This window comes from Talpa occidentalis, unplaced genomic scaffold (genome assembly GCF_014898055.3).
Source record: "Talpa occidentalis isolate TD23 unplaced genomic scaffold, MPIMG_talOcc4v2.1 talOcc4.11, whole genome shotgun sequence".
Lineage (NCBI taxonomy): Eukaryota > Metazoa > Chordata > Mammalia > Eulipotyphla > Talpidae > Talpa > Talpa occidentalis.
This window is the reverse complement of record NW_023601104.1, coordinates 16,482,589-16,508,915: the sequence shown is the minus strand read 5'-3', so window position 1 is coordinate 16,508,915 and position 26,327 is coordinate 16,482,589. Positions and strand designations below refer to the sequence as shown.

General features: G+C 32.4%; 1 protein-coding gene across 1 annotated transcript in view; it reads left to right on the top strand.

Annotated features, from left to right (window-relative positions):
- Window positions 1-26,327, top strand: part of MYEF2 (myelin expression factor 2) — a 30,124-nt gene that overhangs the window by 1,884 nt on the left and 1,913 nt on the right. The window contains exons 2-16 of the mRNA XM_037502422.2: window positions 3,148-3,356; window positions 4,582-4,634; window positions 5,863-5,870; window positions 5,968-6,061; window positions 9,327-9,518; window positions 10,201-10,354; window positions 10,886-10,935; window positions 11,055-11,118; window positions 16,039-16,140; window positions 17,917-17,967; window positions 18,235-18,303; window positions 18,593-18,691; window positions 18,988-19,059; window positions 20,756-20,964; window positions 21,044-21,095. Of these exons, the coding sequence (XP_037358319.1) occupies window positions 3,148-3,356; window positions 4,582-4,634; window positions 5,863-5,870; window positions 5,968-6,061; window positions 9,327-9,518; window positions 10,201-10,354; window positions 10,886-10,935; window positions 11,055-11,118; window positions 16,039-16,140; window positions 17,917-17,967; window positions 18,235-18,303; window positions 18,593-18,691; window positions 18,988-19,059; window positions 20,756-20,964; window positions 21,044-21,095 (1,478 nt within the window). The remainder of the gene's footprint in view (window positions 1-3,147; window positions 3,357-4,581; window positions 4,635-5,862; window positions 5,871-5,967; window positions 6,062-9,326; window positions 9,519-10,200; window positions 10,355-10,885; window positions 10,936-11,054; window positions 11,119-16,038; window positions 16,141-17,916; window positions 17,968-18,234; window positions 18,304-18,592; window positions 18,692-18,987; window positions 19,060-20,755; window positions 20,965-21,043; window positions 21,096-26,327) is intronic.

Here is a 26,327-nt window from a genome sequence, read left to right as displayed (position 1 = left end):
CTCCCTTTCTCTTTTCCCAGAAACCATCTGGGAAAAGAGACCACTTTACATCCAGTACAGTTCTTGTTCTGCCTATCATAGCGTGGTTCAGCATGGGTCACTCGGTTGAACAAGTGGGGACCTTTTCTTATATCAACCCAGCATTTCTTTTTTTAACTCTGTAAACCAACTGGAATAGTTAATAACCCAGCACATAAATACAAATTAAGTCACATTAAAATTGATTTTTCAATTATAAATACACCTTGAATTGGTTACTGTGTATTTTTAATGATAGGAATTCAACAAGATGTTAAAATTCCCAAATACTGCTTTAAAATAGAGTGCCACTTGTCATTAAGATTGAAATGACTTTTGCAGAGGTTAATCCATAGTTAATCACTGAGGAGGGAGACCACTGAATCTTACTCATCTTTATACTTAGGAGACCTGCTAAATATTTAAGAAATTCACAAGTGAACTTTTCTGATCTATTAAACTTATATACAGAGAATGTAGTTTACATGTTCACGTCGTTTGACAAGAAATTAAGGAGTGTCTAGCACTAGTCTTTTTCTTTATTCCAAAATGGCATACTAGTTCTTCCTTTGAGCGAATAACAAAAACAGCAGTATTGTTATTTCTTTATTATTCAAGTGTATGTGATAAAATAACACCTTGGAGTATATGGAGAATTACATTAGGATATTTGTGGGTACTTAACATAAAATATTAAGCATTGGAACAAGGAGTAGAGAATGGAACTGGCCTTAATTTTGGATCTCATACTATTGCATTATTCTTAAGTCACATTAAAACGTATTTATTTAATGTTGGATAATTGATTTTTCAGAAATGTGTTGTAATTTGAGTAGGTATAATTCAGTTACAATAGATATCATTTTTTGTGACTTAGAATAATTAGTCTTTATTTCAAGTACATTAAAATGGGAGTCAGCCTAAAAGAATTATTACATGGAATTCCGAATAGTCTTTTTTATATAGCATCATTTCCCTAAGAGTTTTCACATGTTTTTGCTCTCTTTTCATAGTGTATTTTTGACAAGAGAACATATTCAGATATTGACTGGTCAATTATAGCTCATATTCTTAGTAATTAAATCATATCTCCAGACTAATCTGCCTTCCATAGATAATTTATGCATTGTAAAATGAGCAATTTAGCATTATCTTTAAAATGCCACTAAGTGGGGAAACTTGAAGAAATTGCTCTTTTCTGTTGTTCTTCAAATCAATATTTAAAACAGGGTGGTTTTTAATAAAATTGTCAGATTGATGCTTAGAACATACCTGTAAGTGTAGAAGAACAGTGTGTTCAGAACTTTGTGCAGTTTTCATGTTTGGTTTCTTCCCTGCTGAAAATAATCAGCAGGGATGGGTATGTAACTACAGATCATGTAGTTAATCTGCTCACCTGAATAGAGACTTAGTTATTTTAAAATTAGTTACTGAATTGACGCTAATATGTAAATGGGCTTTTTTGAGGACTAAAAAGAAGGGTTTGTTCTTGTATCTGCTGTACCCAGAAACAAAGAAAAGGCATCTGTCTTTTGGCTGCTTGCTGCCACTTTCAAAAGTGCCCACTCTGTTTAGGCAGGTAGAGAGTTGTACAGTTGTGACGATCCCTTCAGGCTGTGCCATTTCTGATGAGGCAAGAGGTTTGATCAATAAGGTAGTCCCTGCCAGGGTTTGAAAAGGTAGTAAAAACAAGTTTGATGTGATGTCTCTTCCTTGATTTTTAGCAGTTTTTCCGATAGACACCAGCACTGTCTGTCCTGGGATGAGTATGGGTTCCTAATTGATGGTGTATTCATTCAAAATTTAATATTTTCTGAGTATATGTTATGTGCAGTCACCATGCTAGATCTTGCTGACAGGAAAGAGAAGACAGTTTTTGTTGTCACAGAGTTTTAGATAGTACATTATGATTGTTGTTAACTGCTCAGAAAAGTAGTATCTAAAAAGTCAAGGAACAAGTGACTAAAATAAGAGGGTATGAGAGTAACTACAGTGTGTAGATTCCCACTATGCTTGACTTAGAAGATAATTTAGAGCCTGAGTTATGAAGCCTGGTTTATTGTCAGAATACTCCAGGAAGTTTTAAAAGATTGATTCCTGGATGTCATGCCCAGAGAGTTTCACTAGTTATGCATGGGAAAAATTGCTTTTAAGTTTTTTTTAAATTTACTACTAGCGTAATTAATGATTTAAAAGAAACCTGTTGCTCCTTATTTTGTTTAAAATATTCCTTTTGAAAATTGCACTGTACAAATTCAGATTTTTATAAGATTTACTGTAAGGGTAAACTTAACATCTTATGGACATTGGTGGATAGCATCATTTAGTTGCAGTGTGATTGTACTCTTCAACAGTTTTCCAGTTTGGAGTTTCTAAAAAACAGATTTACAGAATTTGCATTTAAGTACTTTACTTCTTTTGCCCCACTGCTCCATTATAGGTAACAATACCAATACAAATAGCCTAATTCTGTGAAGTCCCCTGTCCCTAGTTTATAAGTAATATACAGAAAATATTTAGCTTGAAAATACTAGAATACCGTATCAGTTTTCTAATGTTCAGCCAAATTAAGATTAGAAAATGTGCATGAGTCATATGGGAATATGTACATATATAGACATAACCATGTATTTTGATAATGATTTTAAGTAATAGAGGAGAAAAATTCTGGGAAGAAACCGTTAACCTTTAAGAAATGAACTTTTCAGGGTATTTTGTATAAGTTTTTATGGAATTCTGAATGAGGCCCAGAGTTAATTCTCCATTAAGGGTGTCACCATTACATAGACTAGGCATGAAATCACCCTCCCCTCCCCTTGTTAGGTTCTAATAACATTTATTAACTAGTATAATGGAACAATTTGGGTGATTATTTGATACTGTACCTCTTTAACTTGGGAAAAATGAGGACTTGTTAATGAGCACTAATATACTCAAAGCCATGTTTTGATATGGCATTGGGTAATTTCAGAGCCATCAGACTGACTCTCCAGCTGCTTTTCTGAGGTCAAACCTAGTGTAAAGTTTTGTGACCTAAAGTGATAAATATTTTATATTTAATATAGATTTCTATTATTAGAAGCATGACTGAGGGTTTTTTTGTTGTTGTTTGCTTTTTTTAAATCATAGGGAGAATGATGAATCAGTAAAAGAAGAAAAATCTGAATTGAAAGAAAAATCTACAGGAAATAAGAAAACCAATAGATTTCATCCTTATTCAAAAGACAAGAATTCAGGCACTGGAGAAAAGAAGGGTCCAAATCGTAACAGAGTTTTTATTAGCAACATCCCATATGACATGAAATGGCAAGCTATTAAAGACCTAATGAGAGAAAAAGGTAACCATCTCTCATGAACCCATTGTTGGATTATTTTCGTATAGGTGGGGGAGGGAACTAAACTAAGCAAACTTTTTTTATTCCTCAGAGCCACAGACTCAAAAAAATTGCTTTTTGTGTATTTCTTGACACATGAATTAATCTTTTCCTCTACACAATTTCATTACAAGATAGTATGGATAAATGAAGTTTTTTTTTTTTTGCCATTCTATTGGAATAGTAGCGAGCCAGTATATGCATGCCACCAAGAATTTTGTTAAAGTGATTGCTTTGTCTAGTTGATGTTTTTATAGAATTTTAAAGGACTGTTGCACTAGTTAAGCAATACATTTAGCTTGTTAAAGTATGAATAATAAGGTCTGATTATATTTTTTTTCCAAAAGCTGTTTTGTTATTATCTTGGTGGAGTCTGGATCTGGCTGTGGAATTCATTTTGTTTGCATTGTCATGACTGCTATGATGCTGTCTCTGCAGTTCTATATTAAAATTGTGTTACTGCTGTCGCAGTTTTGTTTTCAGAATAAAACCTGAAAACCTTCATATTATATACATGGCTGGTTTTGGGGAAAAATAATTTTAATACTTGTAAAAGTTAGTTTTGTTATCTCTTGAAAAATTGAGTTTCAACAGTCCTGCAAACTATGTATTTGGTTTTGAGGCTGATCTCTTCTAATAAATTTAAAAAAATTTGCATCGGTGTATCTGTTGTAAGGTGACAACTATTTGATTGGTTTTATTCATTGACTTTATTTAGAAAGTGTGTGGCTTGCTGTGAAGCATGACTTGTAAATTTAGTTTATTGATGGCAAACATGATTGAAGACATTCAGGTAGAAAGTCACCTTAAAACAGCTGTTGTGTGTAGGCGACCAAAGTTATTTGAAAAGTGCTAATGTTGATGTTTTTTAACATGATAGGCTAAGGGACCATTTGTATGTATATGTGCATTTGTTCACCAACTATATCATGCTGGCCAAAATATGATCTGTAGTATGAATTAGGTTAATATGGTTGTTAGCTTTTTTTTAGAGAATGTGGATGATGTATATTTCTGAAAATTAGTTAAATTTACATAGCCATTGACAGGAGGTATGTTGGTCTGGTTTTGATTGTTGGTGAATAATAGGTGCTTTTCTGTAGAGTTGTGCACAGGTGTGCAGTAAAGCAAGATATTGGTGTTTAAATGTATTGTTTCTTGGTATCTTCCTTTTGTATGTCTTATGTAGTTGGTGAGGTTACATACGTGGAGCTCTTTAAGGATGCGGAAGGAAAATCAAGGGTAAGTGCTGTGGGCAATAATCTGCTTGAGGTTTAAAAGTTCCTCAGCAGTTTACTTTACTTGTACCAGTTTTTGGAAACTTAAGTTTCATTTTGTTTTCCCTTATTATTGCAAGATTTGAGGCTTTATACTAGCAAGTCTGATACTTATACAAACCAAACTAGCTGCCTGGAAGGGATGGGTTTTGTAAAAGCTCATAAAAGGCATTCACTTTCCTAATGCTTTAAGGTAATGCTTCTTAGTCAATAGATTTTAATCTAGGATTTTTTTTTTTTGTTGTGTTTTGATGTCTTCAAGGATACTTTAAAAATCACTGAATTGATAATATTCCCTAAGAGTTCAATGAGAGGCCTTTAACGTTAAGGTGTTAATTCAGAATGTATGTTTGAAACTTATAACGAAGAGCTTAGTTCGGTACCCTGCAGGATTACATAAGAGGCAGTGCTCTGACCAATTGGTTTGAATGACATTGATGATTAAATCGACATAGAAGGAATTGGTTGATAGTAGATTTGATTTTTAGCAACAAGAATGTAGTACACTAAATAATACAACAGAAAGTACTTAAAAATGTTCAATTAACAAAAACCATTTGGATGCATGAGAAATAGAAACTTGTCATCTCATTCAAATAGCACTTTGAGCAGTAATAATCACAAGGAATTATTTAAGAAATAAGTCCACAAAGTTGTTTCTTTAGCATACATGATTTTATTTTCATAATTACAACTGGATGCTATTAAATTGTGTGCAGCCAGTTTTCTCTCATACAAAACTTTGTTTAAAATGGGATAAGTGTTCCTATTTTGATTTTCATAAAATTGAAACATGCATTAAAAACAGTTTTTGAATAATACATTTTTTGAAAATATTTGTAACTATGTAAGATAGGTATATTGGAACCTTCATTTATTTTGAGTTGTGATTGACTTTGTACCATGAGATTATTTTAGTTTTAACTTCAAGGGTCATCTGAAAGTAAAAATGTGTTCCAAACTTGTTAAATGCTAGATTTTACTGTTTCAAGTATATAGATTTAAAAATTTATGGAAAATTTGTGGTCACTTGCCTGTTATGTTCTGGAGGTGTAAAAGACAAAAAAAAAAAAATTGTATTATCGATTGCTTTTAATGAACTGAATGTTAGACTATCATTAACTTCATCTACTGATCTAAAACTTTTTTCTTTTGCATATATATGTATATTGACAAATCTTCCTGGATTATAGGGTTGTGGGTAAGAATTTTTTTAAGTATCTTAAGTCAAATTTAAATTTCTAATTGAAAAAAGTCTTAGTACATAAACATTTTCTATAAAATTTTTTCCCATTAAGTGTGGTTGAATTCAAAGATGAAGAATTTGTAAAGAAAGCCCTAGAAACTATGAACAAATATGATCTTAGTGGCAGACCCCTGAATATTAAAGAGGTAAGATTTTTTTTTACATTTGGAATAATTTTAAATACTTGAATATAAGGAGTAGGTTTTTTTTTTTTTTATTTTTACTTTGGTCATATATCTGTCTGTCTATAACTTAATTATTAAAGCATTATATATTGATGAGTTTTCCCTGTACATAATTTCTTATTTTCCCTTAGCAGTTATCCTATGTTTTTGATTTGTTCTAAGTTTGTATATGCAGAGGTGCATGATTTAAAAATAATTTTAAGCTAGAAATTTAAAGATGGCAAGCTTTAGATGCTGTCTTTGAGATAATCACTGACAATTTTTAGATTAGGTTGTTTAATTTGAGGGATATAGAAGATATTCTTGTAGTTGATGATTAAAAGTTGCTTAATAATGCAAATACCTGAATAAAATTGGAAGTCGCTTTTAATGCAGTTAACCTGAATTTGTGTTGGATTAATATTTAAGAAAGATTATAAATTTAGCAGAATTTACAGCTGGAACTTAGAATCCTGTAAAATGGAGGTAATCCTTTTGTATGGAATTGTAGTGGTTATAAGTTGATAAAAAAATCATCAGAAGATGCATTTAAAAAAAACTATTTACACTTAGGGATAAATAACGGGGATGATGGGCTTGAACAGCGGTCCTTTTTGTGTTTTTCTTTATTTCATATTGTTACTCTCATCTGAATACTTTGATCACAGACCAGTTATACACGTATCTTTGCTCAAGTTTATATTAAAAAACAGGTAGAAGATGTGTCTTGGGACCCAGACTAGTCTCCGTGAGATGGATGCTAATCATTGGTAGAAGAGCAGTACTGTTTGAGTTTAACTTAGTATACTAGTGATTGGAGTCACACCAGCTCTATCACTTTTCAGTTGTGTGATTAGTCATGTTACTTATTCTCCAAACTTCAATAATTATAATACTCCTGACAGCTGAATTTTTATGAGGATTAAATCAGATACACAGTAAAGAATCTGACATTTGAGAATTTGTGTGACCTGGGACAAATTACTTAACCTTTTTATTTCCTTACTACTAAGATGGAAATGATACCAAAACCTATCTTGTAGTATTATAAGTACTGGAAGAGTTAAAATATGTAAAAAACTTAGTAAGTGTTTAGGTATTTGTTATAATTGGATATTATATTAAACACTTAGCACAGGGTAATTACATAATAAATGTTAGCTATAAGAGTGATTATTATTTCCTATCCACTGTGGGAATGTTACTAGATCTCTTGTTCCTGAATATGAAGTGATAATATCTTAAAATTAAAGGTCATCCTATTAGCAAAGACAGTTATTTCATATCCTTTCTGAATTCCTCTAATCCTGATGGAACCTAGGAGTCAATAAATATTTAATTTTAAAATATTTTGGGAAGTGGAGAATTGGTAAGAAAGTTTAGACTTGTCATGGTGGTTTTTATGTATAAGCCAGCGCCAATGTTCCAGAAATGTGTTGCTATACTAAGTAATTCCCCATAGGTATGACTTTGGTAGAACAACTACCATTGCGGAAAATTATTTTTATGATTTGATGTTTTATGATGCTTCCTACTCCTTTCAAAAGAAAAGCATTATAAATTTTTAATTGAAAAAAGAATTTATTGGCTATTAAAGACCAAGGCCATGCATTTGTTCTCGTGTTAGCATACTGTAGATCATCCATAATATTTCAGAGACCTTAGAATAAAGTTAAAGTTATGTGATCCAAGTTGATGTAGTAGGCGTCTTCATTTTTAACTAATTTAAGAAAAATAGTTGAGTGTTGCCTAGCTAAATGTTGGTGGTTTTTATTCAACTGATGGTTTTGGATTAATACTAAAGGTTCTATTCCTGAGAATGAGATTTACAAATAGATAACTGGAGTCAGTGCTAAGAACCAATGAGAGACTAAGGAAAAGTACATTTCTAGTGTTCCTTAATAGATATTAGAATTGCATTTTTTCATTCAATTTAATGAGGATTTTTAGCAGTTGTGAACTTACTATAGATCTTCTTGTAGCAAATCAGGCAGTGATTGGCAGGCTAACTCTCAAGGGGAGAAGAGGAATAAAAAACATGGTTTATAGTAGATAATTTGTTTTATATAAGTTATATATGTTCTATATATGCATATATGCATATTTGTATGTGACATATATAAAAGACTGAACTTAGTACTATGCTTTATTAATGTTAAAATGTTAAGAACAGCCTCTTAATAGTTCATAAAGCATCTTCCCTATTTCCGTCTCTCAAAAGTAACCACTATCCTAAATTTTCTATTTGCATAAAGTTTTAAAATCCTAGACCTGAAGTATTTAACTTAAAAGTTTTATAGAATTCTTTGAAATATTGTTTCTTTGTGTATTTTTTTTAATTCTTAATGATGGAGGAATATATTAGAAAACCAGAGTACTATTATTTTTACATTTAATTTGTCACCTTCTGAACACTAAAAACTTTTTTTTTAGTATTCCCAGGGTAAGACCATAGAATAGAGTTGATATTTACATTTTTCATAATCATTTGGTATTGCATATTGTAGTCTATTAATGTATGCATTTGTGTGTGTGTGTGTGTGTGTTCCAAGCTAATGAGAGAAAAGTATGTTTAAATATTTCTTGGTTTTATTCAAAGATAGAAAATTTCTCTTACCAAAGTTAATTAACTAAAAAAATAAGCATTGTTTAGTATAATTTTTCACTAGAACATTTAGCTTTTATCTTCCCCTTCCCTCCGTCTTAGATCTAAATCACTGTTGAGGATGGAAAGAGATTGGAAAAGTAGATAGGCTTATTTTGTTCAAGAATGAAATTTATACTTTGTAATAGTTCGCCTCTACCCCCATATTCCTTCATAACTGTTTCACTGCTGAAAAACTTTGAATTAGTCTGAATTTGGCACTGCGTTAGGCTTCCATTGGTGAAAATTCACCATTACTGCATTTTGGAAAGGAGTCATGGTAAGTACTTTATTCTTGAATTAGGTGTATGAGCCGTATCCTGCACTAGATGAGGGTAAATTAAAAGGATTTCAAGTTCTTAAGTGACTTTAGTGATTGGAAAGTGGTATTTATCTGACATCTCTGGAGACTGAAATCTTTTGTCTGTCCACAGGTTTTTAATGGGACTATATTCTCTGGATGAGAAAAAAAGTTCACTCTTCAAGAGAGTCAATAAATTGAGCCAGATTGGATAGCTGTTGTAGATTTTGAAGTTGTTACTTTAATTGTACAGTTTTACTCTTGTGCATCTAGTGGCATTTAACATTCAATGTGTGTTATAGGATCCTGATGGAGAAAATGCTCGTAGGGCGTTGCAACGAACAGGAGGATCATTTCCAGGAGGACATGTGCCCGATATGGCATCAGGGTTGATGAATTTACCACCTTCCATTCTCAATAATCCAAACATTCCTCCTGAGGTTATAAGTAATTTGCAGGCTGGTAGACTTGGTTCAACAATTTTTGTTGCTAATGTAAGTTTTAAGTTTCAGTCTAAAATTTTGTCATTCAGGTTTAGTTCTAAGCATGAGATTATATAATGAGATGAATCAGTTATAGGTTTATAGAACATTTTGCTTAATTTTAACTAAATTAAGATGAACAGTAATTATTATAACATCAAACCCAATTTAAGTCAATATATATGCATCAGGTTAGATTGTAAATATAAGTATTAGGAATTTTTGAATGAGAACTGTGGAATTTATTAGCATTTAAGCAGTTCTTGAAATTAATTTTATTGATTTTTCATATTGGTGAATGAATTTCTTTAGCTTTGATATTTCATATTTGTGAATGTGCATGTTGTAGTTGTTGTGTCATTTGTTTTAAGCTTATGAACGTCAGTGATAGCAATAATACTTTCTAAAATCTGAACTTAGTAAAAACAGATGTGCATGTTTTAAATGTACAAAGCAGGATTGAGCAGTTGAGAAACTGGGGAATTCAAAAAATTAAGGATAAGGAACAAGGTAGATGTAGCTTCACTGATTTTAAGTAATTTAAGATGGTTCTATTTGAATACTGTTGATAAACTGTTATACAAGAATTACAGTTCTTTATAGTTTTGAGACTTTAGAAAAGATTTGTTTATATTATTTATAAGGGGGAAGAAGGGTTTATTAGGTCTGTAACTTAATATGATTTTATGTTAAGCTTGACTTCAAAGTTGGTTGGAAGAAGCTAAAGGAAGTGTTCAGCATAGCTGGAACTGTAAAGCGGGCAGATATTAAAGAAGACAAGGATGGCAAGAGCAGAGGAATGGGCACAGTCACTTTTGAACAAGCAATTGAAGCAGTTCAAGCAATTTGTATCCTGATTAACACTTTAGCATTATTTAATAAGGTTGAACGAATGATTCAATTTGTTGAATCATGGAATTTAGAAAATATGTTTAGAGAACACATTTTACATGGCTTACAAATGTGTTTTAGACTTTAGTCTCCAGTGCATAAAAACCTTTACTATGTCCAAGTACTAAAGTCACTCTTAAAACTTGAATTCACCATAGTGTATATGTAGGCTTGACCTTTTGTCTGTTTTCTCTTTCTGACACACTGATTGTATGTAGACAGTTAGGTAATCCGTTGTCCATTAATGCAGTTCCTTTAAATGAAGTCTTATTTTTTCCGATGCTTAAAAGATTATTTTATTTATAAGATGAAACTCTAAAGCAAAGAATTGAAGATGACTGAGTATATGAAGAGATTAATACAAGTGAGCAAGATATTTAAGATGGTGAATAATGTTAAAAATAGTTTTAAATAGCATTATTACAGATGTATTTATGTTCAAGTGTAATTTTATAGTCTTAACTGGTTTTCCTTGACTGAACCAACAGCTATGTTCAATGGGCAGTTTTTGTTTGATAGACCTATGCATGTGAAAATGGTGAGTTCCTATATATATCACCTCAACCCTCCCATCTTCATATCTTTTTCTGCTCTCCTCTACTTTACACATCTTTTTAGTTATACAATTAACCATTTAATACACTTTTTTGCAATTAGGATGACAAGTCTGTCCCTCATGAAGACTACCGGTCCCATGATAGTAAAACTCCACAATTACCACGTAAGTTAAAGCTATTATTAGAAATAATACAGACAGTTCTTTTCCAGTTTTTTTATGTGCTAAAGGAAAATCTTTTTTTTTTATGCTTCTATCTCAGGTTGCCTGTATTTTAGGATTAATTTGAAGTGATTGATTAAGAAGACAAATGGGTCATTTTTTTTTTCTTTTTCTTTTGGGTAGTTTCTCTTGATTATAAAAGCAATATAAAAGCAGTTTTTTTATGGGGGAAAAAATCCTTGTAGGATATATGTACTTCTATATTCATTGTAGCACTATTTACAATAGCCAAGTTACAGAAGCAACCTAAGTTCCCCTAGAACAAGAGTGGATTTGCACGATGTGGTATATATACATAATGCAGTACTATTTGGCTATAAAAAAGTTGAGCTCTTACCATTTGTAACAGCATGGATAGAACTGGAGGGGCTAATGATGTGAAGTAGGTCAGAAGGAGAAAAACAAATACCAGATCATTTCACTTACATTTGGAATGTAGAGAAACAAAACATAGGGTCAGGCAAAACCACATTAATAACAAAACCCTGGAAATTTGACTGAAATTGAGGCTACAAGAAATCTTGGAGTTGAACACAGTGGGGGAGAGGAGCACAGTGGACTATGGTGCAGGACTGTAGGTGACTTAGTGGGGTGGGGTTGGGGACATGCATGTGAAATGATGTGATCCTATACAAGTGTTAAAAACCATTGTTACCTAAATTTTAAAAAAAAAAAATAAAAAGTCAGCTGAAGTGGGCAATCATAACAAAAATAGAAGGTGCTTCATAGAGCAAATATTATTTGTTTATTTCAGTTATATTCTATGTGTAAATATATGCATGTCTGAATTTATTACACTGCAGTGTGATATAAATTGTATTTATTACTGTTTATCATAGAAAATTTGAAAAAGTTCCAAAACCACTAATTAAATTTTCCTCTGAAGGAGAAAAAAATTCTTTATCACCCTTAAGTAATTTTCATGATAACATTTTTATATATTTTCTTCCAGTCTAGCCTTCTGTGTATGTATTTTTTACATAGTTTAGAAGTATGGTATATTTTTGTATTTTTTAAATGTTAGTTTAAGCTTTATTACATGTTGAAAATACTTTCCAAATGTTTTTATTGGCTGTATTATAGTTTATCATACAGATGCTCCATAACATTTCACTGTTACATACATCCATCTAGGTGATTTAACTCTTTCCTTTAACGATCAACAGAGTAAGTAATCTTTTTGTATATAATCTTTGGTATGCTTTTAGTTATTTCCTTAAGATAGGTAAGACACCCTGAAGTAGATTTATATAGGTTCTTAAGGTATACTTAATGATCTGTATTATCAAATAGTTTCCAAAGGATTATAGAACAGTAATGTAATGTACTTAACATCTCTGTTGTAACATCTTTGTTCCCATCTGCAAAATGGGAATAATAATATCACTTCCTTCATGGTGTTGGCATGAATATTGATTGCGTGAGTGGATATAATGATAAGCACTTAGTTCTGGTATAATATAAGCACTCAATACTTATTGTTTAGGTATTTAAAATTTGGTGTGTGGCATGTTGTATAACTGTGCAACTTGGCTATTTTTGAGATTCATTCATTTTGCTAGAAGTAGCTCTAGTTCCTTCATTTTAACTGCTAAACCACATTTTATATATTTTTTTTAGGTTATTCTAATTTTTTGTTATTAGCAATAATACTAAGTTGGGGAGGGTTCTATAGCAGAGTGATGTCTTTTCTTAGTGTTTGATCAAGATTACTTGTAAAGCCATACGGTGTGGTATATTGTTTTGGGAAATAATATATTTTGCGCTACTTTATGAATCAATTTCAGTAATTATATTTTTTTCTAAGAATTTTACCACTTTTTCATTTACAGATTTATTGACATAAAACAGTCATTTCAATTTCTTTCACATATATAGTTGTGTCCTTTTAATTTCTGAAGGTTTGTAATTCCCTTTCTTTTCCTTTGCCAGTTTAACTTAAAGATTTGTTAGTTTTAGCACTTTGAAAGAAGTGAATTTTGTCTTATGTATGTTAATATCTGTTCTTTATTTCCTTCTGATTCTTTAGGTTAGTCTCTTAGTTTTGTTTTAACTCCCTAAGTTGAATGCTTACTTCACTAATTTTTGCAACCTTTTCTAATATAGTTATGACTATAAATTTAGCTGCTATGCACAAGTCTTGCTGTGGAGTACATACTGCAATTTAATTTTTAAAGTTTTATTAAATTACTGTTATTTCCCTTAAGTTATGCTCTTTTATTAAAATTTCCAAATGTTTGATTTTTTTTCTTATTAGTTTCTAACTTAACAGTGTAGTGAGAGAAGATAGCCTGTAAGATTGTGACCCTTTGGTATTAATTTGGACTTTATATTATGGCTTAAAGTAGAGCACATTTTTTATAACTATTCTAGGTGTACTTGGTGATTGTGGTGTTCTATATATGTCCATCAAGTCAAGATTTATTAATCATTTAAATTGTCTTTTGTCTCTACTAATAATTTTGTCTGATTTTGATATTAATTACTAAGAGATGTATATGATAAAATCACCCGAACTTGTCTGTTTTTTCTTGTTGCTACTTTATTTTGGATCTTGGTGAATTGGAGTTTAGAACTAATATTTTCTTAATGAATTAAAATTTGATCATTAATAGAGTGACTTTCATAATTATTTGTTTGTTGTCTAATCCTAATGTAAATACATACCTTCTGTCATTCATTGATTTGTTTGAATTCCTATTGTCTTGTTTTGTGTTCTGTTTTTCTGCTTTTTACAAATACTTACTTTTCCCCTGTATTAGTTTTAGTGGTTATCTTGGCTATTTTAGTATGTCTGTATAAAGTCTGAAGTTAATCATTGTTTTGCTCTGTAGTAGAAAGCCTTTGAATGCTTCAATTCTAACCACATTCGTACTGAATTATGTTATTATTTAGTGTTTTACTTCTCTATTACTCTTTTTCAGTCCCACAAATTAGATATTATTGCTTGCTTTTTTTGTCTACTTTCACATTTCACGTCTGTGCTTTCACAGACTCTGAAGCTTGTTTTATAAAAGCTCTTTCAATGAGAATGTTGTTAGTAAAGTCTCCAAATTTTGGTTTGTTTGTAAATAATTTTAGTATATGTGCTGCCGAAGCGAGCACTGTTTGTAAATAATTTTAAAGATAGTTTCACTGGTTATATAGTTTGAGATTGATAACTATTTTCTCTCAGCACTTTGAAAATATTCCAGTCTTCTGGCGCTTTTGTTACTATTAAGTCAGTTTTCTGTTGAACTATCCTTTTTTTTTTTAAATCTGTAAACTGTATTCTTCATTTAGCTGATTTTAAAATTCTTATCTTTGATATTCAGTTTTATTACATTGTAGGTGTGGAGTGCTATTTCTTGAGCTTCCACAGTTTGAGAATTCAGTTTTTTAAAAGATTTTAATCTTTTTAAATAAATTCTGGAAAATTCTCAGTGCCTGTGTCTTTGAGTATTACATTTTGTTCCTTTATTGAACAGTCCTTAGCTGCTTCCACCGAGTGTACCTTATCGCTCAGGGTATCATTTTTCAGGATCCTGGTTTTATGTGGAGGCTTCCAATTTGCATTTTTGCTTAATACTTTTTATTTAGATTAAAGAAAAATTCTCTGTTATATGCATGCTGTTTTACTGTTCTTTTTGAGATTTATGTTTTTATGTACTCTTCTCTCAAGACATAATATGATCTCAGACCTTTGAGGCAGTTCAGTTTGTTTTAATTAAGTTAATAATTACTAACCTCCTATTTTCCTTTCTTCCCTCCTTCCTCTGCTCTTGAAGTGGGAACCTTCTCATCTCCTATGTCCCTGATATTCTTACTTTTGGGTAAAAACAGAATTTCTCAGATTCATGAATATTTTCTTTTTCCAAGACATGGAATTTGCCTACTTTGAAGGAGATCTATCTTTTAGTGAAGAAAAATATCAAGGATAAAAATATGAATGCTAGGTATAGGCATGAATCTTGTTGATGGTCAAATGTGCTGTTGCTTTCAACTGGATCGTTTTTAGGAACTGAACTGAAAGACAGTATTTCCTTTACCAGGTCTTGTTGCTCTTTCGAAATAATACAACCTACCTCTGTACTTTGCCTTTTAAATACATACACATGTATATAATATATGTGTGTGTGTGTATATATACATAGTATAAATTTTTTTAGTCCCACCACCTATTAATTGCTACATTGACTAGCAAGAACTTTGAAACCATATTCAGATGAAGTAGAATCAGAGTTTTCACTCAAATGGTAATTAGTCCTATCTTGTTTAAAGGCATCAAATTATTTTCTTAAAGTCTGTTTTTTAACATTTTAGTTTAAGAGAGGTAGCAAAAACCAAATTCTATTCTTGATCTCATAGCTAAGTGGCATTGTGTCAAAATTTCCTCTCCTATAAATACCAAGTACGAAAACTCTCTAAGGTGCCATATAAATATAAATATTGATGCCATTGATAAAACTAGGAAATAGCTAACATTTGCTTTTTTAAGTATTATGTTTTCATGGTTTAGTTTCTAGTTTGAATTATCTTAAAAGTAATTCTTAGGTTTTAAATGGTTCTATAAATTCCAGAAAGATTCTCATTTTCACGTACGCCATTTATAAGGTCATATAGTATTAAAAGTCCTCTTTGTATTTCATTAGTACTTTCTGATGTACCTTTAACTGAATATAAAAATGGATTTCATAGAACACTTCTTATTGATAAGTGGTATTTTGTTGAGGCTACAGTGTCCTGTATTTGCAATGAAAACAAAATCCAATGTTCTTGTTTACAAATTGATACTATTACAGGCAAATAACTTTAAAATTATGTTTAGTGCCAGTTAGCTAATCATAATATGAGTTGACTATATTGTTTTTCTGTGTGTTTTAGGTGGTCTTGGAGGCATTGGAATGGGACTTGGTCCAGGCGGACAGCCTATTAGTGCCAGCCAGTTGAACATAGGTGGTGTAATGGGAAATTTGGGTCCAAGTGGTAAGCTCACTTTCTTAACTTCTTTTTAAATGATAAAGACTAGATAGACTAGATAAAGCTTTTATTGCTAGACTAGATAAAGCTTTTATTTACTAGTTTTTAATGTTTAAGGACCTATTTGATAGTTGAATGTTAGGATGTCTTTCAGTCTGAAAATGGAATGAAACCTTGGGAGCAGAGAACAAAAAAAGAGGGTGGGCAAAAAGGTCATGAGGGTTTTCCTGAGGCCAGTTGTGTTGTAGCTAGTCTTTTAGCACTGTGGACTTGAAATGTCTTTTAGGCAACAAATATATATATCCTTGTATATCATGGATGTACAGTATTTGTGGAATGACTGAAATTCTACCATATCATAAACAATTTTAAGTTTGTAGATCTAGTTAGGGAGGAGCTTTTCAAATAGCTATTTTGCTCTTTACATGGACTAACTTAGAGTTTATTTTTGAAGACTGGTTTTAAAAATGTTTGGTTTCAGAACCTTTTAATAGCCTTAAAAAATTGTTGAGGACTCCAAGGGGCTTTTGTTTATGTGATTATACTTAGCAGTATGTATTATATCAGAAATTTTAAAAAATACATACTTATTTACAAATAATAATAGTAAACTCATGTGTTAAGAAATCATATTTTCCAATACAAAAAATTATGCCCAGAGTGGCATTGTTTTACCTTTTTGTACATCTTTCTAATATTTGGCTTAATGTAAGACCCCAGGCTGTTAAATCTGCTTCTGCATTTAGTTTGTTTCTATATCATACATCATTTATCTCTGGAATATTCTGACTTATATACATAAGAGAATCAGAGTAAAATGGACAAATACTATCTTAGCATAATTTGATAAATGAAACAGTTTTGATCTATTGCACTCTCAAGGGCCCCTATACCATACTTTGAGAACTGCTGTTTTAATGATGAACTAATAAGCTCTATCAGATACCTAGTTTTGTTGAGATGCGATAGTTACACTTTAAGGAGGAGTTATGGTAATCATATTGATCCAAACAGAAGGAGATTTTCTCCTTTACTCTTAGTTCCTCCACTCTCCTAAACACTACTATTTTTTATTTTACAGTTCCTTTATTTGCCATGTTTATAGAGGCGTCCTTGCTTTCTGATCTTATCTCTCAGTTTGTTACACTGATACCTATATGTTTATGCTAAAAAAAAAAAGTTAATGAGAGTGACATTTCTGTGTCTGATCTGACCAAAAAAATGAATGGTTAGGGCCTCCTTGGTGGTGCAGAAGGTTGAGCACAGTGCTGTGAAGCTGTCCGCAGCCTCTGTAGTGCCGTTTCTATCCCTGCTGGCCACAGAGCAACCCACATGGTGAGGCAGACCTCTCCTGTCTCACCCGCTGCTCCCCTCAGCAGTGTACTTCGGTCAGTCTGCCTGTTCTGTTACCTACTCTGTCTCTGGTGAATCCTCTCACACTCCCGGACATCTGGCCTGTACCCCGGTTCTCGTATAAAGAAATAAATCTTTAAAAAAAAAATGAACGGTTTCCTAATGCTAGGTATTCTTTAGCTGAATATGAGTGTGATTAGTGTATTTTGTTTTCTTGTGCAATAAATATTCAGAGTCCCTTTTGAAGTCTTGGGATTAGTCAGTTGCTATGACATAGGACTTTAAAGCATCCTACCTGTGCCCTGCTGCTTGTCCAGTGTTCCATTGAGACTAGACCTATGGTATCTATTTTGTTGTACAGCTTATGTCATATTATTCAGTCATAAAAATGAGATTCACTAAAAGTATATACTCTGTATTTTATTTGAGGTATGGGAGTGGATGGTCCCAGTTTTGGTGGAATGAATAGACTTGGAGGAGGTATGTAGAAACATTTGTTTTTTGTATGTACCTATCATATTTTTAGTAAGTTAGAAATTGTGCTGAGATTTGCAAGGGAAAAAAGTCATTGTTTATTGTTGGCTCAGTCCTAAAGGCTGCTAGCAAAAATTGAGCCTGGAATTAAGGTATATCAAAGGTATGTGTAGGGTGGAGGAAGAGCTCACTGGTGAGAATCAACATTTTAAAAATGGATCTTTCTTCTTTGTAACTCACAGTCAAATCTCAAAATTAATCTTTATTCCATAGGAATTGGGTTTGGTGGTCTGGAAGCAATGAACAGCATGGGAGGATTTGGAGGAGTTGGCCGAATGGGAGGTAGGTAATTGGAATGTGTGTTCAACATTTTTTTTTCCCTATTATTAAAAATTTCCCTTCTTAGGAATGGGTATTGTAGATGTCTTCAGAGGGCGTATGGGCTATAGGGGTTAGGGAAAAGCATGTTGAAAATGAGGGTTGTATGTTGTATGTGAGGTAAGTTGGGTTAGTCATAGACTTGTATTTGTGACTTTTGCTTTTTTTTAGCTTAGCTTTGATATGTTAATAAATGGATTACCATCTATTGAGAAACTTAAAAATGGGCTAATTTGTTGCATAATCTTTTCAGAGCTATACCGCGGTGCAATGACTAGTAGCATGGAGAGAGATTTTGGACGTGGCGATATTGGAATAAATCGAGGCTTTGGAGATTCCTTTGGTAGACTTGGTAGGGTTGGCTGCATACTTCTTTTTACAGGCTATAGTTTTCAAATTTTGTTTTTTTGTGTGTGTGTATGTGTAAAATTAGAAGTTTGTAATGTTTCATGAATTTTATTTGAAGAAAAAGACTTTAGGGATTTTACAGTACTAGCTATCTTTCAGTATCTTATATATATGAACCCTATTTCTAGAAAACTGTATGGTTTTCAGTCTCTGTACATCTTCTGAGAGCCTAATACCTTGAGAATTTTAAAGTATGATTATTTAAATTAATTAGTTTATTATCTTTCCATCCTTGTTTAGGCAGTGCAATGATTGGAGGGTTTGCAGGAAGAATAGGAGCTTCTAACATGGGTCCAGTAGGATCTGGAATAAGTAGGTTTAAATTTTACTAGAATTTATTTTGTAAAATGAGTGCTTGCAAAAGACTTTGCAAGAGTACTTATTGTGGTAGAGTAATACTTTTTGATTTTATGTTAATAAGTCTTGTCATAGTTTAGAGAATCTTTGATAGTTATTGAACTTTTCTGTTTGATCACTGTTTGAAATTTCTAATCTGAATTTTACTTCCCTGGCATGTCTGAACTAATACCCAGAGTGTATGTTAGCAGCTAATTCAAGAACCTCCTTTCCAACTAAGGAATGTAAATACATTCTAATCATATGTCTAATCATATGTCCAAAACAGCTTCTGCTTTTGTACCAATTTTGTTTCCTCGAGTATTTCTATAACTATTCTTGTTGACTAGCATTATTTCATCTGTGACTATCTTGTGTCTTTTGTAAACACAGGTGAATTGCCCCAGATATGACAATTTTAGATACCTCCTGATGTTAAGATGGAAAGAGATGCTTGTTTTCTCTCAAACTTTTCCTGTGGTAGACTCAAGAGTAGTTTCTAGGAATGTGAATCCCTTCCATTTGTTTCCATAACACATTTTAGGCCTTTTATTAAGGTTTAACGAACGGATTGGTTTTGACCTCCAATTGCCATGTCTTTGAGTTCTCCATACTTCATTGATGTCCTTTAATTGATAGAAATCTCACAAACAGTAAACACAGTCTCCTTAAACTGTTCTAAAAATGAATTCAAAAATCCTGTCAGCTGAAGATATCTACTTCCATTTCACTTTGCTTCTCATTTTGTTCCTTCTTCCATCGTCTTTTCAAGCCTTGGCTATTTCTTCCATTAATCATAGTTTTCACCTCAGTGTTTACACTTCTGTTTCCCTAATTTTATACTTATTATTCACAGAAAGCCAATTTGAGGGTGATGTTAGTATTTATAATTGTTGCTGTCTATGAGGATAGCAAGTACCAGAAAAAACAGTTTTGAGAATGAATAAGATTGGAATAAAGGGGACTTAGCACACAGGAATGAAGGGGTGTATGAGATAGGAGCTAAACTTTTAAGCTCAAGCTATGGGGTGTGCTTCCATTTTTGTTGTTGTTGTTGTTGTTTCCTCCACAAATTCTATATAATACCGAAATTGAAAGCTATTTTTCTGAGACAATTGAAAATTTAATTGATATTTAATAAAGAAAGCATGTGTGAAACAGAAGAGATAACTGAGGTGAAAGTAAGCTAGGAAAATGTTACATAGGAGGCTATGATGAGAGGAACATCATAGTCTGGAATTGTAATAATTTGAATTTATCTCCATGTCTTTTGTCTGGCAATTACTAAGCTAATTATTGGAAAATAAAAGTGAGGATAAAAACGATTATTACATTAATGGGTAAAGTAATTGGTAGAAAACTTGTAACTTCTCTGCTGTGTTTTATGATTAGACTATAATTTTATAGAAGTATAAAAGATAATGTATTTACATTGTAGCAAGAATTAACAGGTTCAACTAGCTATTAATATTCAGCTAAATGTATACCAAATTAACTTCTGTTCCAAGGAAGACTCTTACTGTGTTTACGAAATAATTTTATGGTGTATATATTATGGAATTACGTAAATGAATTGTTCTCTTAAAATGATTTTCTCTCTCCCCTTTTTTCTTCTCCTTTCTAAAAAACCGAAACCAAATTCTCCAAATCCCTTCCCATTCTGAAAATCCAGGTGGTGGAATGGGTGGTATGAACAGTGTAACTGCAGGAATGGGGATGGGACTGGATCGGATGAGTTCCAGCTTCGAGAGAATGGGTCCAGGCCTCGGAGCTATCCTGGAAAGGAGCATCGATATGGATCGAGGATTTTTATCGGGTCCAATGGGAAGTGGAATAAGAGACAGAATAGGCTCCAAAGGCAACCAAATATTTGTCAGAAATGTAAGCAACTAGATGTGAAGGGTACTTAAAATTATTTCTGTTGTTGTATATCTGTTACTAATACCTTTTTTCATTCTAGCTGCCTTTTGACTTGACTTGGCAGAAACTAAAAGAGAAATTCAGTCAATGTGGTAAGTATGCCGATGACAGCAGACACATTGATGTTAATTATGGAGGAAAAATTGATTTTAAGCTTTTAAATACTTTGTTTAGACTGTTACCTGTCCAGATGTTTATTCATAGTTTGCCAGGTCTAGTTCTACTTCAAGTAGATGAGTTATTTTTCTATCCTGACTTAGAGCAGTGCAAATTACTACTAAATAACAAGATTTAGAGCAGATCCTGTCTTTGTTTTCTGTGGATAACTTTTTTAATTACCTGATTTTTAAAAGGTTAATATATCATTATTATATGTGTTTAAAAAGGCTGTTTGTTTGGTTTTTTTTTTTTTTTTTTTTTTTGGTCATGGGAAATGTTAAAAATGGTATATTTACTTCTTTGTTCATAGTGTAGTGCAGTGCATTATCAGCAGACCCAGTGAGATGCAGACATTCAAATGATACGGAGTTAATAGGTGAGACCCATTTCTTGCCTACTACACAGGAATCTTAGCCGAGATCACCTTAGATATACACACATTCTGGTGACCCTTCTAATTTCTTGGCTATAGTACTCACACTACCGTTCATATAGTCATTAGGTCTGTAGATTAGATGGTATATTGATTAAAATAGGGCCTTTTGTTTATCAAACTTATTTTTGCTATAAAATATCTTAATTGATAAAGTGCTCGTTTTATTATTATTGTTGGTTGTGTGAAGAGATCACGGTGAAGAGTAACAGATATCCTGCTAGATTATTACATGTTATCCAAAGACTATAGTCAAAGTAGTGATTTATTTTGGTGGCACATAATGATGAAAAAGGGCTGAAAAAGTGATACATTTAGCCTTTGAGATGTAATGGAAACCTGAAAGTATGTGGACTCTTATCTGTAGTTTTTTACAGAGTTCAAGACCACAAAAGTTGTCTTTTGTGGTCACCAGCAGAGATAATATTTTATGCTGTGTTCTTAGAGTACTTTATGCCTAACTCGATTGTAATAATTTGGTCACATATTTTCTTCCCTCCCAGGTGCAAGCTCTTGAGGTCAAGAATTATTTTTTATCCTAACACCTCTCATTGTGTCTGTCCAGATGGTCGGAATCTAGCATATGTTTACGAGTTAAGCATTCTGAGCAGATCTTCAATTTTTCATTGAACTTACACATATATTTTAGGCAGTTGACTTACTAAATTTAGAAAGGTGAACAGACACTTAAAGAATGTACAGTGTGATTCTTAATATAGATATCTTAAATTCACACAAAGAAACTTAAAATATTTTTTTAATCATAAAGTTGTTGCACTGTGTCAATGAGTAAATAGACACCACTAAAAGAAAACAGAATTCTAAAGTCGTTTTTGGTTATTGGCTCTCTTTATTAGGAGTAAAATCTACTAGAATGAGTAAGCATCTGACCATGAATCCCATTAACTACAAAGGAGTGAACATATTAAGGCTTTCTTGGAATGCATTTAATGAAGAGCAGTGGCAGCACATACAGGCTAGTTTCAGTAAAAAAGAAAAATCCCAGATGAGATAGAACATTATTTTAAAATGTAAGAGTGAAATGAGATAAAAGAACAAAGGGTGCAAACAAATGACGTTATTGAAAATGTGACCACTACAGGGTTTAGAGGGCTGTTTTCTTCTTAAGGTCAGACGGGAGCAAGACTTGCAGCAAACTTGAGGGGTTTTTTGATGGCTTTTTTGCTGGAGTAGCATCGTTTTTTTTTTTGTTTGTTTGTTTTAAAGATTTATTTATTTGTTTATTTGTTTATACAAGCACTGGGTACAGTCAGAAGTGCGGGAGGGTGAGAGAATTCACCAGAGCCAGAGCGGGGAGCAGAGCAGGCAGAAGGACCAAAGTACACCGCTGAGGGGAGCAGCGGGCGGCAGGAGAGGTCTGCGCGCCATGTGGGACCCTCCTCCGGTGGCCGGGGAGCAGCCGGGGATCGAACCGGCTCTGCAGAGGCTGCGGGCAGTTTCGCAAGCCAGCGTTCAACTGCTGCGCCACCGGGGAGGCCCTGGAGTAGCATCATTTTGACAGGGATATCAGCAATTCAAACATATCTTATGAAAGAAAGTATGCAGCACTACATTTTAAAAAATGCATCTTTATAGTGTTTTAGCTCAGGGTAAATTATTATTCTCTACTTTGTTATTTTAGTTTAGTTATTATTCTCTACTTTTGTTATTTTATTTTACTTTGTTTTAGTCTTACTCCATTTCTATCATTATATAGTTATATCATGAGATTGAGAATGCTTTTCTTCTCAGTTATATTGAAAAACTTTCAGATTTCTTTCCGATTTCTAATAAGGTAATATACGTAAATGATTCTCTGCCATCTTCCTATTTATAAACTAGGATTTTATTAAAGGGAAAGAAAAGAAATTATAGTAATATAAAATTACGTATCTTGCTGTTGACAACCTGGAAACTATCTGACTTGTATGAAGTGAGCTACCTATTTTTTTGGTCCATGTATCTTTTTTATTTTTAAATCTTAAGAGTTTTAAGTTTTATAATCTCTTATGGTATGAGATGTTTCTTTTTGTCCTTTTTCAAGCTAGTAATGACCCCTGTTTCACAGTAAAAGGCAGGTTTTGTTTGTTTGGCCTCTCTATCTGCTTCAAACCTGTAGCCCAGGTGAGTAAGTATATTCCTTTAGTTGCTTCTAGTAAGAGTCTAGTGGTATTCCATCTCTCCCAGACAACATCTACCAATAAATGGCCTACCAGCAAGTCCTCTGCTTAGAAAATGTCTGTAGGAGTTAACTGCCCTTCATGGGACAATTATAAAAGCTAAGAAAATGTAGTTTTATGAGTTATATTAACCTCAATATAACATTTACTCAGCTTTTATAATCTCAGAAAAATGTTTTCAAATGTCCTCAAATATAGTAAAGTGAGAAGTAAGGGAGTATAGTAATATGAATCTTTTTTCACCTGCTCTGTGTAACTCCTGTCTCTCCTGTGGCATGCATTTTTAGGAAGGCTAAGTATATAAATAAGTTGTTAAGTGACCCATTCAAAGTTGGAATTCACATTAGCTTGATTTGTGCTAATGAGGTAAAAAAGGAACAATCTTTCAAACTTGCTCCCATATTATCTATATACTTTAGCTGTATTCTGGCCTTCTGGGTTAGTATGACGTACTAACATTTTGGAACTGCAGCGCAAGGAGAGCCCTTTCTTAATGATTTCCACTAAAAAACCATGTCACCAAGTATGGCTTTGTTCTGTATGTATTTTTCTATATTAGTATTTTTCTATATGTATTTTTCTATATTGTTAATTGCATAGAAAATGAGAACTTAGGATAGATTTTATTTACTTTAAACACATGCTTCGGATATGACTTGTGGACTTTAATTCTAGAAAACAGTAAAAATAATGTGGGAATAGTAAAAATAACATATGAAGAGTATTCATTGATAGTGTCACTTACTTTTGTTTGTAAAGAGACATTAAAACTTTTTTGTATCTTATTTCATAGTTGTGCTTTCTTGCAAATGTCTGATTTTGCTTTTTTTCCTCCTTTGGTTGTATTAAAACCTTACAGTAGATTTTATTGAACCATTTGTCTCTCTATTTACTTACAAATAAGTGTTTTAATGTCACCTATTATTAGATGTGCTTTTATATTGGCATTTCCCAAAGTATCCCTCTCCCCATCCCCTCCCCGCCCCCAGAAGTTAATAGACTGGGTTAAATAAAGTGCAAATGTTTCTTTTAGTGCAGGATAAGGCATTTTTATAACTAGTATATGTAGCAACAGTATGTTCGATTATGTCTTGATTGCTAAAACACTAGTCCTATTTTTGTTTTAATTGGCATCATACTGAAATCATTTAAGAAATTGAAATTAATTGAAATTGAAATTAAGAAATTGAAATCATTTAAGATTTGAAATCATTTAAGAAAGTCTTAAAATAAAGAAAAAGTCCTCATGGCATGTAAGAAGACAAGGGAGATTTTGATTTAATCAGTTTTTTAATATATATTTTTACATCATTTTTCATTTTTGTACAATGTATGCATTTTCATCTTGGTTATAGTCCCACCACCCTTGTTTTGATCCTACTCTCTCCCCCCCTCCCCCCTTAGTGTGTCTCTGGTTTATAGTTGCTTGTTGATTTTGATTTTTACTTTATTATAATTAGTCTTTTTCCTGGTCCCTTATTTAGGTTTTTTAAATTCCTGCTATGAGTGAGACCATCCGGTATTTTTCTTTTTCTTTCTGGCTTATTTCGCTGAGCATGATCCCTTCCAGCTCCATCCATGTCCCTGCAAAGATTTAATCAGTTTTTTGAAGCTAAATTTTTTCTTGTTATTCTTTAGAAAAACTATCTTTATTTAGGTTCCAGGATTCAAAGATACTGGGAGGACTTTGGAAAATTGTTCTGCTTCTATATTTAGAAAAAAAATGCACTCTCATTTTCTCTCGGTCACTCTTTCGTTTCATTTTGTTTATTAGAAAATATGATTCCTTTGTGTGTTTTTTGACCAATTGTAGGTTACTGTTTGGGCATATTCTAATCATTACATTTTTTCTTGAGATTAGTCTGTTTTATTATTTTTAAATACATTTAAGGACTAACTGGCCTGTGTTGCAATATCATGTTTTTGGGATAGTATGACATTTATTAACTTGGAGCATTTATTAGCTATTGGATAGGTGAGTGATTGATTACCAGTTGATTAAAAACAAAATGCAGTAATGGACGGGTGGAAGGAAAAATGAAAATAGACAAATAGTCCAGGATATTGAAGATAAGAAATCATCTAGTATTAATTTACATAGAAAAAAAAAAAAACCCACCTGTGCACTGAGATTAAAAATTGATCCCACTTATACAAGTTTTTAATAAGCCCTTTGCTTAACTTTCCCCCCTTTGCCCTTTAGTCCCTTATAAAATAAATATGTCTGGCTCTCTGATTTGGTTTCCAGACTAAAATTACCTTAGGTGATCAGGCATCTATAATATTTAAGGAGAGGAAATATGGTAAGTGAGTCTCGCTTTTTCACTCCTAAATCTGTGTAGGTCAGAAGTTTATACATCCCAGTTTTCCTGGAATAACCTCATTATATTCCAGCTGTTGTTTGTAATTAATAGTAACTCTCCCTTTAAAGTATTCTGTGTAGATGATGAATTTTTATGATCACTTTATATTTTGATAAATAATATTAAGTTACTTCAAATACCAGTCTCTGGAGTTAGCAGTTACCTGGTTTTCCTCCTTCTGAAAGCTCC